This window comes from Staurois parvus, unplaced genomic scaffold (assembly GCF_062004578.1).
Source record: "Staurois parvus isolate SC_StPar_1 unplaced genomic scaffold, SC_StPar_1.0 ptg000947l, whole genome shotgun sequence".
NCBI lineage: Eukaryota > Metazoa > Chordata > Amphibia > Anura > Ranidae > Staurois > Staurois parvus.
This window is the reverse complement of record NW_028318743.1, coordinates 157,900-172,500: the sequence shown is the minus strand read 5'-3', so window position 1 is coordinate 172,500 and position 14,601 is coordinate 157,900. Positions and strand designations below refer to the sequence as shown.

At 49.6% G+C, this 14,601-nt stretch overlaps 1 protein-coding gene across 1 annotated transcript in view; it reads right to left on the bottom strand.

Moving 5' to 3' along the window:
* The window catches only part of KIF1C (kinesin family member 1C), an 85,728-nt gene that overhangs the window by 38,597 nt on the left and 32,530 nt on the right, over window positions 1–14,601 (bottom strand). The window contains exons 3-4 of the mRNA XM_089656884.1: window positions 3,772–3,904; window positions 800–876 (exon numbers count right to left, since the gene is read on the bottom strand). Coding sequence (XP_089513010.1) covers window positions 800–876; window positions 3,772–3,877 — 183 coding nt within the window. The 5' untranslated portion in view covers window positions 3,878–3,904. The remainder of the gene's footprint in view (window positions 1–799; window positions 877–3,771; window positions 3,905–14,601) is intronic.

Below are 14,601 nucleotides of genomic sequence, written 5' to 3'. Positions count from 1 at the left end.
AGGACTTTGGCCAATGATGAAGAGAGGCGGAGCAGCTGGAACCAAGCAACCCAAAGGAAGCAACTACTAAAGAGGAACTCTGGCCCTATTAAGAATTTAGAACAAGGACAAATCTCCCCCAGCAGCCAGAACTACACAGCCTGCATAGGACTGTACAGGACGATGGAGGAGACACAGCTGAGTCCACCTTTTCAACAGAACTCACTATGCCATCTTGGGGCCTCAGTATGTTAAACAATGTGCTGCTTTGCGGCATCCCCAAAAACTCCCCCAACGGCAAGATGATCCCCATCCTGCCCTGGATCTAAGACACTTTGTACATTAAGCACTCACCTCCCCAACTACACAGGGGTGAGCTTCATACGGATTCAAAACCTGAGCAGTGAGCTCTCCTATGTCCTTCAACCCACTCACCATCAGCAGCAGCATGTTCCCACACCCTACAGGGGCAGCGGGCATCCTCGTCCTACAGGGGCAGCGGGGAACCCTCGCCCTACAGGGGCAGCAACAGCAGCGCGCGCCCTCACCCTACAGGGGCAGCAACAGCAGCGCGCGCCCTCACCCTACAGGGGCAGCAACAGCAGCGCGCGCCCTCACCCTACAGGGGCAGCAACAGCAGCGCGCGCCCTCAGCCTGCCGCAGCATGTCCCCTCAGCCTGCCGCAGCATGTCCCCTCAGCCTGCCGCAGCAGAACTCTCCCAAGTCATCCAGTAACAGCAGTGCTGAGCACAGTATTCCCATTCTCCTACACACACAGAGAACACAATTCACAGTAAACACCCAGAGGCTCAGTACTCACTGTCGTGTGCGACCAATAGGAATAATCGAAGGTGAAGTTCTTTGGAGCATCTTTGGGCTGTTTTGGGTTTGAAATACCTATAAAGGAGAAGGATGAAGTCTCAGTGATATCACCAGTAATTCATGTGATCTACCTGATACAAGAAGATCTGTGCCAGGAACCCGGAGAGCGGGTCTATCACCACCATGGAGTTCACTCTAAGCAGCTGGGATTGGTCTCTGTTGGAAGCAATAGAACAACCTGGGCTCACTGCTTGGTGCCTGGGATTCGGTCATCATGGATTAAAGTGGTTTTATTGGGGCGGCATAAAGGTCATCACTGCACACCCGCAGAACTGAGGCCCTTTACTGCTCTGTTGCATGGAACTCCTACATACTACCATGTCTGTTTCATTGAAACTGTCCCAGAGTCTTTCCACAGAAATAATACATACTGGTGGGTTAAAAACTGCATGTCTGTGACTGTGGGGGGACATTAGAGTGTAAGCTCCTCTGATTCAGTGGCTGACGTGACTGGTTTAATAGCTCATTGTTAGCACAGTAGCTAAAAGATTAGCACTTCCGCCTGGCAGTACTCGGGTCGTCACTTCAAATCCCAACCACTGCACTACCTGCCTGGAGTTTGCATGTTCTCCCTGTGTGGGTTTCCTCCAGGTACTCTGATTTCCTCCCACACTCCAAAGACATGCTGGTAGGTTAATTGGCTCCTGTCTAAACTTTGCCCTAGTATGTGAATGGGAGTTAGAGACCTTAGATTGTACGCCCCTTGAGGGTTAGAGACTGGATGTGAATGTACAATATATATATATCACACACAGTATCGCCCAGAAGCGAGTCCACCCCTCACATTTGTGTAAATATTTGATTCTCTCTTTCCATGTGACAACACTGAAGAAATTACACTTTGCTACAATGTGACGTAGTCAGTGTACAGCTTGTATAACATGTAACTTTGCTGTCCCCTCAAAATAACTCAACACATCGCCATTAATGTCTAAACTGCTGGCAACAAAAGTGAGTCCACCCCTAAGTGACAAGGTCCAAATTGGGCCCAAAGTGTCAATATTTTGTGTGGTCACCATTATTTTCCAGCACTGCCTTAAACCCTCTTGGACATGGAGGTCACCAGAGCTTCACAGGTTGCCACTGGAATCCTCTTCCACTCCTCCATGATGACATCATGGAGCTGGTGGATGTTAGAGACCTTGCGATCCTCCACCTTCTGTTTGAGGATGCCCCACAGATGCTCAATAGGGTTTAGGTCTGGAGTCATGCTTGGCCAGTCCATCACCTTTACCCTCAGCTTCTTTAGCAAGGTAGTGGTGGTCTTGGAGGTGTGTTTGGGGTCGTTATCATGTTGGAATACTGCCCTGTTGTCCAGTCTCCGAAGGGAGGGGATCATGCTCTGCTTCAGTATGTCACAGTACATGTTGGCATTCATGGTTCCCTCAATGAACTGTAGCTCCCCAGTGCCGGCAGCACTCATGCAGCCCCAGACCATGACAGTCCCACCACCATGCTTGACTGTAGGCAAGACACACTTGTCTTTGTACTCCTCACCTGGTTGCCGCTACACACGCTTGACACCATCTGAACCAAATCAGTTGATCTTGGTGTCATCAGACCACAGGACATGGTTCCAGTAATCCATGTCCTCAGTCTGCTTGTCTTCAGCAAACTGTTTGCAGACTTTCTTGTGCATCATCTTTAGAAGAGGCTTCCTTCTGGGACAACAGCCATGCAGACCAATGTGATGCAGTGTTTGGCGTATGGTCTGAGCACTGATAGGCTGACCCCCCCCCCCCCACACCCCTTCAACCTCTGCAGCAATGCTGGCGGCACTCATACGTCCCAAAGACAACCTCTGGATATAATGCTGAGCACGGGCACTCAACGTCTTTGGTCGACCATGGCGAGGCCTGTTCTGAGTGGAACCTGTCCTGTTACACCGCTGTATGGTCTTGGCCACCGTGCTGCAGCTCAGTTTCAGGGTCTTGGCAATCTTCTTATAGCCTAGGCCATCTTTATGTAGAGCAACAATTCTTTTTTCAGATCCTCAGAGTTCTTTGCCATGAGGTGCCATGTTGAACTTCCAGTGACCAGTATGAGAGTAAGAGAGTTAACACCAAATTTAACACAACTGCTCCCCATTCACACCTGAGACCTTGTAACACTAACAAGTCACATGACATCGGGGAGGGAAAATGGCTAATTGGGCCCAATTTGGACCTTGTCACTTAGGGGTGGAGTCACTTTTGTTGCCAGCGGTTTAGACATTAATGGCGGTGTGTTGAGTTATTTTGATCGGACAGCAAATTTCCATGTTATACACGCTGTACACTGACTACGTCACATTGTAGCAAAGTGTCATTTCTTCAGTGTTGTCACATGAAAAGATAGAATCAAAGATATACACAAATGTGAGGGGAGGACTCACTTCTAGGAGACTGTACATATGTAAAGCACTGCGTAAACTGACGGCACTAAGTAAGTACCTGCAATAAATAAATTATTAGGTCCCAGTCACCCTAAGTTAAGGAGTCTTTTTATAAAAAATGCACATGTGCATACCTCATGCAATTGCACAGCCATTATGAATAATCTTAGTAACCTATTTCCTACAATCGTCAGCTCCATCTAGTGGCTATAAATGTGGCAATTTTCCTGATTGAGGTGTTCAAGAAAATACCATATTATGACCACTAGATGGAGTTGATTATCATAGGAAATAAAAACATGCTGGAAACATTATGGGGATCACAACAGCTGGGTGAACGCTGACACATTTGCACAGCGAAATTAATATAAATAGAGACCACCAAGAGCTTGAACCTTGTGAGCTGGAATAGTAACATTTTGACTGGCTCTCCTCCTCCACCCCAAACCCATAATGCTTCATAGGAGAGATCCACCTGGTCAAATTTTTTCCTAAACCACATGATCAGATTGTATGATAACGATGATCATCCTTACAGGTAGTCGTGCCTTGCATCTGGATGACGCACTTGGAATCGTGTGCAAACTCCCGGGAGTTGAAGGGCCGTACGCGGACAGCGACTTTCACTGAAGCACCCGCCATCTTTACATTCGATCCAAAACGTCAGACCTACAAGAAACAGAAAAGAGGGCTAAAGGTTTTACAACTCAACAGTATACTAGAAATACATATATATATATATATATACATATATATATATATATATATACACACACACACATACACACACACACACACACACACACTATAAAATCATTTAAAAAATGTACAAATATAATAATTGTTTTACAATAGTAATAAAAAAAGTATTAGATTTATTTATATATACACAAAAACTGCTCAAAACAATTAAAGGAACACTTTTAATCTAGCATCAAGTCAATCACACTCCTGGGATTTTGATCTGGTCAGGTAAGTAGCAGAGGGGGATGTTAATCAGTTTCAGCTGCTTTGGGGTTAATAAAATTACCAACAGGTGCACTAGATGGGCAACAATGAGATGACCCCCAAAACAGCAATGGTTTTACATGTGGAGGTCACTGGCTTTTTCCTTACTCATCGTTTCTGACTGTTTTTTACTAGATTTGCATTTGGCTAGGGTCGGTGTCACTACTGGTGGCATGAGGCCATAACTGGACCCTACAGAGGTTGCACAGGCAGTCCAATTCCTCCAGGATGGCACATCAATACCCGCCATTGCCAGAAGGTTTGTCGTGTCTCCCAGCACAGTGTCAAGAGCATGGAGGAGATTCCAGGAGACAGGCAGTTCCTCTAGGAGAGCTGGACAGGGCCATAGAAGGTCCGTAACCCATCAGCAGGGCCAGTATCTTCTCCTTTGTGCAAGGAGGAACAGGATGAGCACTGCCAGAGCCCTACAAAATGACTTCCAGCAGGCCACTGGTGTGAATGTCTCTGACCAAACAATCAGAAACAGACTTCATGAGGGTGGCCTGAGGGCCCGACGTCCTCTAGTGGGCCCTGTGCTCACTGCCCGGCACCATAGAGCTGGATTGGCCTTTGCCATTAAACACCAGAATTGGCGGGTCCACCACTGGCACCCTGTGCTTTTCACAGATGAGAGCAGGTTCACCCTGAGCACATGTGACAGACATGAAAGGGTCTGGAGAAGCCGTGGAGAACGTTCTGCTGCCTGTAACATGGTTCAGCATGACCGCTTTGGTGGGGGGTCAGTGATGGCCTGGGGAGGCATATCCATGGAGGGACACACAGACCTCTACAGTCTAGACAATGACACCCTGACTGCCATTAGGTATCAGGATGAAATCCTTGGATTGTCAGACCCTACACTGGTGCAGTGGGTCCTGGGCTCCTCCTGGTGCAGTGGGTCCTGGGCTCCTCCTGGTGCAGTGGGTCCTGGGCTCCTCCCGGTGCAGTGGGTCCTGGGCTCCTCCCGGAGCAGTGGGTCCTGGGCTCCTCCCGGAGCAGTGGGTCCTGGGTTCCTCCTGGTGCACGACAATACCCGGCCTCATGTGGGGAGAGTATGAAGGTAGTTCCTGGAGGATGAAGGAAATGATACCATTGACTGGCCCCCACACTTCCCTGACCTAAATCCAATAGAACACCTCTGGGACGTGATGTTTCGGTCCATCCACCGCCGCCAGGTTGCACCTCAGACTGTCCAGGAGCTCAGTGATGCCCTGGTCCAGATCTGGGAGGAAATCCCCCAGGACACCATCCGTGGTCTCATTAGGAGCCTCCCCCGACGTCGTCAGGCATGCATACAAGCACGTGGGGGCCACACAGACTACTGAGGACCATTCTGAGTTGCTGCAATGACATTCCAGCAAAATGGACTCGCCTGCTGCATCATTTCTTCTTTGATTTTCGGGGTGTCTTTGAATTCAGTCCTCTGTAGGTCAATCATTTCCATCCAACGATGGGGCGTCCTTACATTCCTCACCCATCCCCCGTCCATGTCAGTATAGAGATCCAGCAGGAGATCCCTCCCCATTGAGATCTGATGGGTTGTCAGAGTGTTCCTCTCATTTCTCTGAGCCGTGTATTATAGGACCCGTCCTTTGTATGATCTGGTCGGTCTCCTGTGATGGGAGAATCGTGTTGTACATTGGATTCCTATACTGAGAGTGGAGTGATGAGGTGTCGGTGCTCAGGCTGGTTCTCACCCTCGTCGACAGGAAGTTCTATTGTTTTTCAGGGCGGGGTGACTCTCTAATTTTTATCATTAGTAAGCCGGGTCACTCCCGTCAGGATTGCTGAGATAAGCTCCTCCATGCAGCAATTACATGACATCAGATCAGATCCCGAGCCGTCTGCTAGAACTCAGTAATCAGCACCCTGGAGCTCGGTGAATGATCTGACAGATGGATGGAACTGCACTGTGTGTAATGGCAGGTTTGTCATCCAACACCTTCCATGATGGGGTAGAAGTCCAATCATTCCATGGAATTATTTGTGTCTTACAAATGGTAAATGGTGTGTTTACGGTGATACTTCCCGCACATTATTGGTGTCAGTGGGAGGAGGAGTGCCCCATCATTGGTGTCAGTGGGAGGAGTACCCCATCATTGGTGTCAGTGGGAGGAGGAGTACCCCATCATTGGTGTCAGTGGGAGGAACAGTGTCCCATCATTGGTGTCAGTGGGAGGAACAGTGTCCCATCATTGGTGTCAGTGGGAGGAACAGTGCCCCATCATTGGTGTCAGTGGGAGGAACAGTGCCCCATCATTGGTGTCAGTGGGAGGAACAGTGCCCCATCATTGGTGTCAGTGGGAGGAACAGTGCCCCATCATTGGTGTCAGTGGGGGGAACAGTGCCCCATCATTGGTGTCAGTGGGGGGAACAGTGCCCCATCATTGGTGTCAGTGGGGGGAACAGTGCCCCATCATTGGTGTCAGTGGGGGGAACAGTGCCCCATCATTGGTGTCAGTGGGGGGAACAGTGCCCCATCATTGGTGTCAGTGGGGGGAACAGTGCCCCATCATTGGTGTCAGTGGGGGGAACAGTGCCCCATCATTGGTGTCAGTGGGGGGAACAGTGCCCCATCATTGGTGTCAGTGGGAGGAATAGTGCCCCATTATTGGTGTCAGTGGGAGGAATAGTGCCCCATCATTGGTGTCAATGGGAGGAATAGTGCCCCATCATTGGTGTCAGTGGGGGGAACAGTGCCCCATCATTGGTGTCAGTGGGAGGAATAGTGCCCCATCATTGGTGTCAGTGGGAGGAATAGTGTCCCATCATTGGTATCAGTGGGAGGAATAGTGCCCCATCATTGGTGTCAGTGGGAGGAATAGTGTCCCATCATTGATATCAGTGGGAGGAATAGTGCCCCATCATTGGTGTCAGTGGGAGGAATAGTGCCCCATCATTGGTGTCAGTGAGAGGAATAGTGCCCCATCATTGGTGTCAGTGGGAGGAATAGTGTCCCATCATTGATATCAGTGGGAGGAATAGTGCCCCATCATTGGTGTCAGTGGGAGGAATAGTGCCCCATCATTGGTGTCAGTGAGAGGAATAGTGCCCCATCATTGGTGTCAGTGGGAGGAATAGTGTCCCATCATTGATATCAGTGGGAGGAATAGTGCCCCATCATTGGTGTCAGTGGGAGGAATAGTGCCCCATCATTGGTGTCAGTGAGAGGAATAGTGCCCCATCATTGGTGTCAGTGGGAGGAATAGTGTCCCATCATTGATATCAGTGGGAGGAATAGTGCCCCATCATTGGTGTCAGTGGGAGGAATAGTGCCCCATCATTGGTGTCAGTGAGAGGAATAGTGCCCCATCATTGGTGTCAGTGAGAGGAATAGTGCCCCATCATTGGTGTCAGTGGGAGGAATAGTGCCCCATCATTGGTGTCAGTGAGAGGAATAGTGCCCCATCATTGGTGTCAGTGGGAGGAATAGTGCCCTAAGGGTTATATAAATGCAAGCAGAGGGCCGCAGTTTGGAGACCACAGATCTATGGACATAAAAAGAATCCATCAAGTATATTCCACAACAGGTGCCACCACAGAAGGTAACAAAAGCTGTGCTTCCCCATCACCCACTCTGGCCTTCTTCTAACCGGTGGCAATGAAACACAACCGTGGCAGTGGGACCAGCGGTCTGCTCAAACCCAGCAGTCCAATCAGCAGCTGCAATTGAACCATCCTGTAGTGGGGGAGGGGGGGGGGGTCCAGATGTCACAGCAGCTGCAGTGGCTTGCTAGGAGGAGCCTGGGGCTACGTCCTGATGGGTAAACTGATGCCAGATCAGAGATGACGCAATCATGTAAATGCTGGTACCCGTGCCGTTCTTAGTTGTGTTGACAAATGTCTGACACAGACCAGCCCCCTGCTGCAGCCTCTTACCTTGTGACTTGCTATAAAGTTCCAATGCTGCAGTCTGATCGCTGGGGGAGGGGAGACCGAGGAAAATGCTTCCTGCAGCACACCAACGATATCATCTAAGCCAGGGATGGGCCACTGCGGCCCTCCAGCTGTTGTAGAACTACAAGTCCCATGAGGCATTGCAAAACTGACAGTTACAAGCATGGCTCCCAAAGGCAGAGGCATGATGGGACTTGTAGTTCACCAACAGCTGGAGGGCCACAGTTGCCCACCCCTGATCTAAGTGTGTGTGTGTGTATCGGTGCATTTCAGTGGTCAGTGACAGCTCACAGTCAACTACTGACAACAGGGACCCGGCCGGCGCGTCTCCCAATGACATCACTACTGCACAGCCAATCACACTGCGGCAGGATCAGGGGCCACACGAACCCACTCCGGGCATCCTGGCCCAGTGTAAAAAGGGGAATGGGGGAGGAGCTTCTCTGATGACATCACTGATGAATACTTTTTACAAAGTATCAGGAATTCATTCATGGAACTTTGGACCCGTTCACATCTTAAAATGCATTTTTTTTTTTTATCGTGCCTTGAAAATAATGGACTTCTAATGCCCCCAAAATGTGCCGAAATATCAGCCAGGCCCCATTGTTGGTAATGCACCGCGCATTGGGGTGTATTGTAAAGGCGATGCAATGGGGGGGGGGGCATTGATAACGAACGTGCTCATTGCCAGTGTGAATGGGCCGTGGAGGTTCCCAAGGTATGAGGAGTTAAACGTCAGCCAGGAGGGGGGGGGGGGTAGTCTGGCCCGGACACCACCCTCACATCTTGCCTTAGCTCAGAAAAATCCCAGGAATGTTCCTCCCCTCCACAATTCCAGGATGAGAAAGACGGACAATGAACAGAGCCAGAGAGACTGCAAACCGGCCTAGAGGTGATCCCCCCCATCATGTCTATCCGGTCCTGGGAGTGACACCCACCAGAATATACACCAACTGACCGGCACCCACCATCATGTATAGTTGCAAGAAAAAGTATGTGAACCCCTTGGGATTACGTGGAGTTTTGCATGAATTGGGCATAAAATGTGCTCTGAACGTCATCTAAGTCACAACAATAGAAGAACACAGTCTGCTGAACATAATACTACACAAACATTAGATGTTGCCATGGTTTAATTACACATAACATGTAAACATTCACAGTGCAGGGAGGAAAAAGTATGTGAGGCCCTAGCTTAATGACTTCTCCCAGAGCTAATTGGAGCCAGGAGTGAGCCAACCTTGACTCCAATCAGTGTGATGATATTGGATGTGTTGCTGACAGCTGTCCTGCCCTTAAAAAACACACACCTGTTTTGAGTTTACTGGTTTCAAGAAGCACTGATGTGAACCATGCCTCGCAGAAAAGAGCTCTCAGAAGACCTACCATCAAGAATTGTTGACTTGCATGAAGCTGGAAAGGGTTACAAAAGTATCTCCAAAAGCCTTGATGTTCATGTGTCCACGGTAAGACAGACTGTCTACAAATGGAGAAAGTTTAGCACTGTTGCTACTCTCCCTAGGCGTGGTCGTCCTGTAAAAATGACTGCAAGAGCACAGCGCAGAATGCTGCATGAGGTAAAGAAGAATCCCAGAGTGTCAGCTAAAGACCTACAGAAATCTCTGGCACATGCTAACATTTTTGTTGACACATCTACAATAAGGAAAACATTAAACAAGAATGGAGTACATGGGAGGACACCACGGAGGAAGCCATTGCTGTCCAAAAAGAATATTGCAGCACTTTTGAAGTTTGCAAAAGAGCACCTGGATGTTCCACAGCACTACTGGCAAAATATACTGTGGACAGATGAAACCAAGATTGAGTTGTTTGGGAAGAACACACAACACTATGTGTGGAGAAAAAAAGGCACAGCACACCAACATCAAAACCTCATCCCCACTGTGAAACATGGCGGAGGGAGCATCATGGTTTGGGGCTGCTTTGCTGCCTCAGGGCCAGGACGGATTGTTGTCATTGATGGGAAAATGAATTCCAGAGTTTATCAGGACATTTTGCAGGAAAACGTACGACCATCTGTCCGCCAACTGAAGCTCCGCAGAGGATGGGTGATGCAACAGGACAATGACCCAAAGCATACAAGTAATTCAACAAAACAATGGCTGCAACAGCACAGAATATGCCTTCTGGAGTGGCCCAGTCAGAGTCCTGACCTCAACCCGATTGAAATGCTGTGGCATGACCTTAAGGCTACGTTCACACTAGCCTTGTGTGCAGGCGACAGAGAGGCGTCTGGGAAGCGTTTTTACCGCTTCCCAAACGCCTCTGCCAATTCTCCACATTACAGCACATGGTGCTGTTCTAACGGGAGCGTTTGCGTCGCGTCACGTTGCGTCGCGGCAAAACGGACGCCTCTGGACGAGTCAGGAGGCTTTGAAGCCTCCTATTCTCGTCTATGGTGCCGCTCCGCAAACGCCCGGCCGGCGTTTGCGGTGCGGTTGCGACGCGGTTGCGGGGCGTTTGCGGAGCGGTAACACCACTCAAACTGCATTATAGGCGTTTGTGGGGCGTTATTAACGCTCGGCAAACGCCTAGCAACCGCCGCTAAACCACGCAAACGCCGGACCAACGCTTGCCAAACGCTATAGGGGCGTTTGGCAAGCGTTGGCAAAACAGCCTTGTGTGAACGAGCCCTAAGAGAGCGATTCACACCAGACATCCCAAGAATATTGCTACACAAACAGTTTTGTGAAGAGGAGTGGTCCAAAATGACTCCAGATCGTTGTGGAGGTCGGATCTGCAACTACAGGAAACGTTTGGTTGAGGTTATTGCTGCCAAAGGAGGGTCAACCAGTTATTAAGTCCAAAGGTTCACATACTTTTTCCTCCCTGCACTGTGAATGTTTACATGTTATGTGCAATTAAACCATGGCAACATCTAATGTTTGTGTAGTATTATGTTCAGCAGACTGTGTTCTTCTATTGTTGTGACTTAGATGACGTTCAGAGCACATTTTATGCCCAATTCATGCAAAACTCCACGTAATCCCAAGGGGTTCACATACTTTTTCTTGCAACTGTACATCCGGACCTGGGAGTGACACCCGCCAGAATATACACCGACCGTCACCCACCATCATGTACATCCGGAACTGAGAGTAACACCCGCTAGAATACACACCGACCGTCACCCGCCATCATGTACATCCGGTCCTGGGAGTGACACCCGCCGGAATATACACCAACGGTCACCCATCACCTTCTAATTCCCCCCACAACCTCTGACCTGAGCTATAGATATAGACAGACATCCACTCGACCCCCCAGGCCTTTTCTGGAATTTTTTTCGCAATACCAGCGGATTAATTAGTTTTCAATACATTTACACATTTTTTTGTAATCATGTCCCTGTACAGTATTTATGCCTTGAAAGTGCACTTTATAAAGAGTTTGGAACAGATAAAGAAAACATTTTTTTTTTTACTTTTATCTGACCTCCGGAACGGATTAATTGGTTTTCAATGCATTCCTGAAGTTTCACAATACGACAAATCCCGCAAAACGCATTACATTTTTCAACCAAGGTATGCGTGCGTGCGTGCGTATATATATATATATATATATATATATATATATATACATACATACATACATATATACACACACATACATACATATATATATATATATATATATATACATACATACATACATATACACACACACATTTGCACTCTGCCGGTGTCAGGCGACGCTCTCAGGGATGAACTTCCACAGTCATGTGACACCCATGCGGGAGGCGAGTACTGAAGGTCAGAGTGCAATTAAAGTGCATGTCCCCTCCGCTCACACAGATATGTCAGTGACTGGTGGATGCTGCAGATGAAGGGCCCCATTCACACCAACACATCAGACAACACAGATGCATGGCGCAGTGATGCAACGCATGCTGCATTTTTAATAAGTTTTGCATTTTTGTGTTTTCTCCTTTTTTGCAATTTCCTGGGGCAAAATGAACATGCAAAAAAAAAAAAAAAGTACTTACCGGTATAACCCCTCACTGTGATTGGCTGTCATAGTGGTCACATGACCAGAAGCTCATCCCACCACCTCCTGATCACAGAGGCCGTGAGGAGTCTACGACAGCTCGGTGCTCTCAGCATGCTTTAAGCAAAGGAACCTCAGCCGCCATTGGTGCATTTGTGCGGTGTGCGCATTAAGGACCCGCCTCCCTGTCCCTGCACATACAGTATGCATTACATGGTCAGCAGAGGGTTAAAGTTTGTCCAATCAAAACGGTTTATTTTTGTTATCACTTTAATTTGGATTAGAGCAATTAGGACTTAGAACTGCAGTCAGAATCTGGCCAATTGAATGAATGAACATCTAAGTGCTTGACATGCCTAAATGTCATGTAAATGTTTTTAATGCGTGCTTCTTCCGCCACGCGGGTCTCCCATCTCGTGCAGCGTGTCTCCCGTCTCATGTACCCCCCTTACCTTGTGCGACTGCCAGGAAGAAGTTGGGGGTGATGCAGAAAGCAGAAAGCTCAGGGTCTGGAGGAGGACCAGAGGAGGGCTGGTGCCTGCTGAATGCTGAGCCCAGGGGAGGGGGAGAAGAGGGGGTGCTGTGGCTGCACAGAGAGGTGCAGGATATGTAGGACAAGTTCTGTCCTCCTCTCTGCTGAGACAAGGTGGGCATGGAGATGAAGTGGGTGCCACAGCTGCAGGAGAGGTGTGAGGGCCTGTGGGTCTTGTTGAGAGTCCCCCACCCTCTCCTACGTCACAATGCACCCCCCTGCCAGGAAGAAGTTGGGATGGATGTGGAAAGCAGAAAGTTCAGGGTCTGGTGGAGGTCCAGAGGGCGGCTGGAGCCTGCTAAATGCTGAGCCCAAGGGAAGTGGAGCTGTGGCTGCACAGAGAGGTGCAGGATCTGTAGGAGGAGTTCGGTCATCCTCTCTGCTACCAACTGCTGAGACAAGACTAAGTGGGTGCTGCAGTTGCAGGACAAGTGTGAGGGTCAGTGAAATGGCCTGGGGGGCCAGACTCAGCCGGTGGGTCTTGTGTTTGACACACGTTCTGCGGTGGGTCTCCCGTTTCATGGGGCATGCTGCAGAACACGTGTCAAACACAAGACCCACAGGCTACGTCCGGCCCTCCATGTCACTTCACGTGTCCCTCACACCTCTCCTGCAGCTGCGGCACCCACTTCATCTTCACGCCCACCTTGTCTCAGCGTCTCAGCAGTTGGCAGCAGAGAGGATGACAGAACTCCTCCTACAGATCCTGCTACTCTCTCTGCAGCCACAGCACCCCCTCATCTCCACCTCTCCTGGGCTCAGCATTTAGCAGGCTCCAGCCCTCCTCTGGTCCTCCTCCAGACAGATAACTTTCTGCTTTCCACATGCATCCCCAACTTCTTCCTGGCAGAAGCACAAGGTGGGGTGTGGGGTGCCCTGTGATGTAGGGGAGGGTGGGGGACTCTTAACCTCTGATGGTGGGAGGAGGAGGCTCTTGACATCTGATGTAAGGAAGGGCAGGATGTTCTGGACATCCAGTCCTACATACTACATATACAACCAGCCCCTGTGAGGGAAATCTTAAATGCCTATGCGGCCCACAATGAAATGACGTTTTACACCCGTGCTGTGGGACATAGAACCTGGAGACATGCTGTAGGAGATGGAGCCTGAAGATGGCCAACAAGAGACTGCTAGAGATCACGGCCATTATAAATTCCTTCCATTGACTGCTGGGGTCTGCAGAGGGCTGCACAGAAAGTACCACGGGGGCCGCATGTGGCCTCTGTGCCCTAGATTAGGCCTCCAGGTTTAGAGGCTTCAGTGACTTTCTTCAGTGACCCCCGGGCCATCTCTCAGCTCTGACTGACGGCAGCGGAACATTCCAGCATGCCGGGCATTCTGCTGGGTGACCAGGACCGGCAGGAACTTGCAGGACACACACAGATGGCAAGACACATAACTGGAGGCGTGTGCACACAGGACCGCATTCCATCACAGCAGGTGACACGCTGCCTGGCCGGCCTGTACAGGACTACAGGAAGTGCGGGAGGAAGAGGATGCACAGCGGCAACGTATTCCCGACACAATGATCCCCCAACTTCTCATAGAAGTTACAGTGGAAGGGTTTGGGAGAAGGCCGAGAGTCCCATTGTACGCAGTAGAAGGATGGATACTACAGTTTCAGGCCGCATTCAGACTTTTGTATCCCATGGTGGGGCGTTATCACTCGATAGGCTGTGTATTCATGAACGTTGGGTCATTGTGAATGGGCCACCCAACGTGGCAGAACGGTGACCTCCATTGTACAGTCAATGGGCGCCATTAACAATCAATCACAACACAGAGAAGGTGCCCCATCACATCAGGCCTGCCTGCACCAGGGCAACTCAAGATGCTAATCCCGGATTAAATGGGTCCCAGAAGGCACCCCAGAGTGCAGCAGCACAGATCAGGTGTCCCCCACCCCATCAGGGTC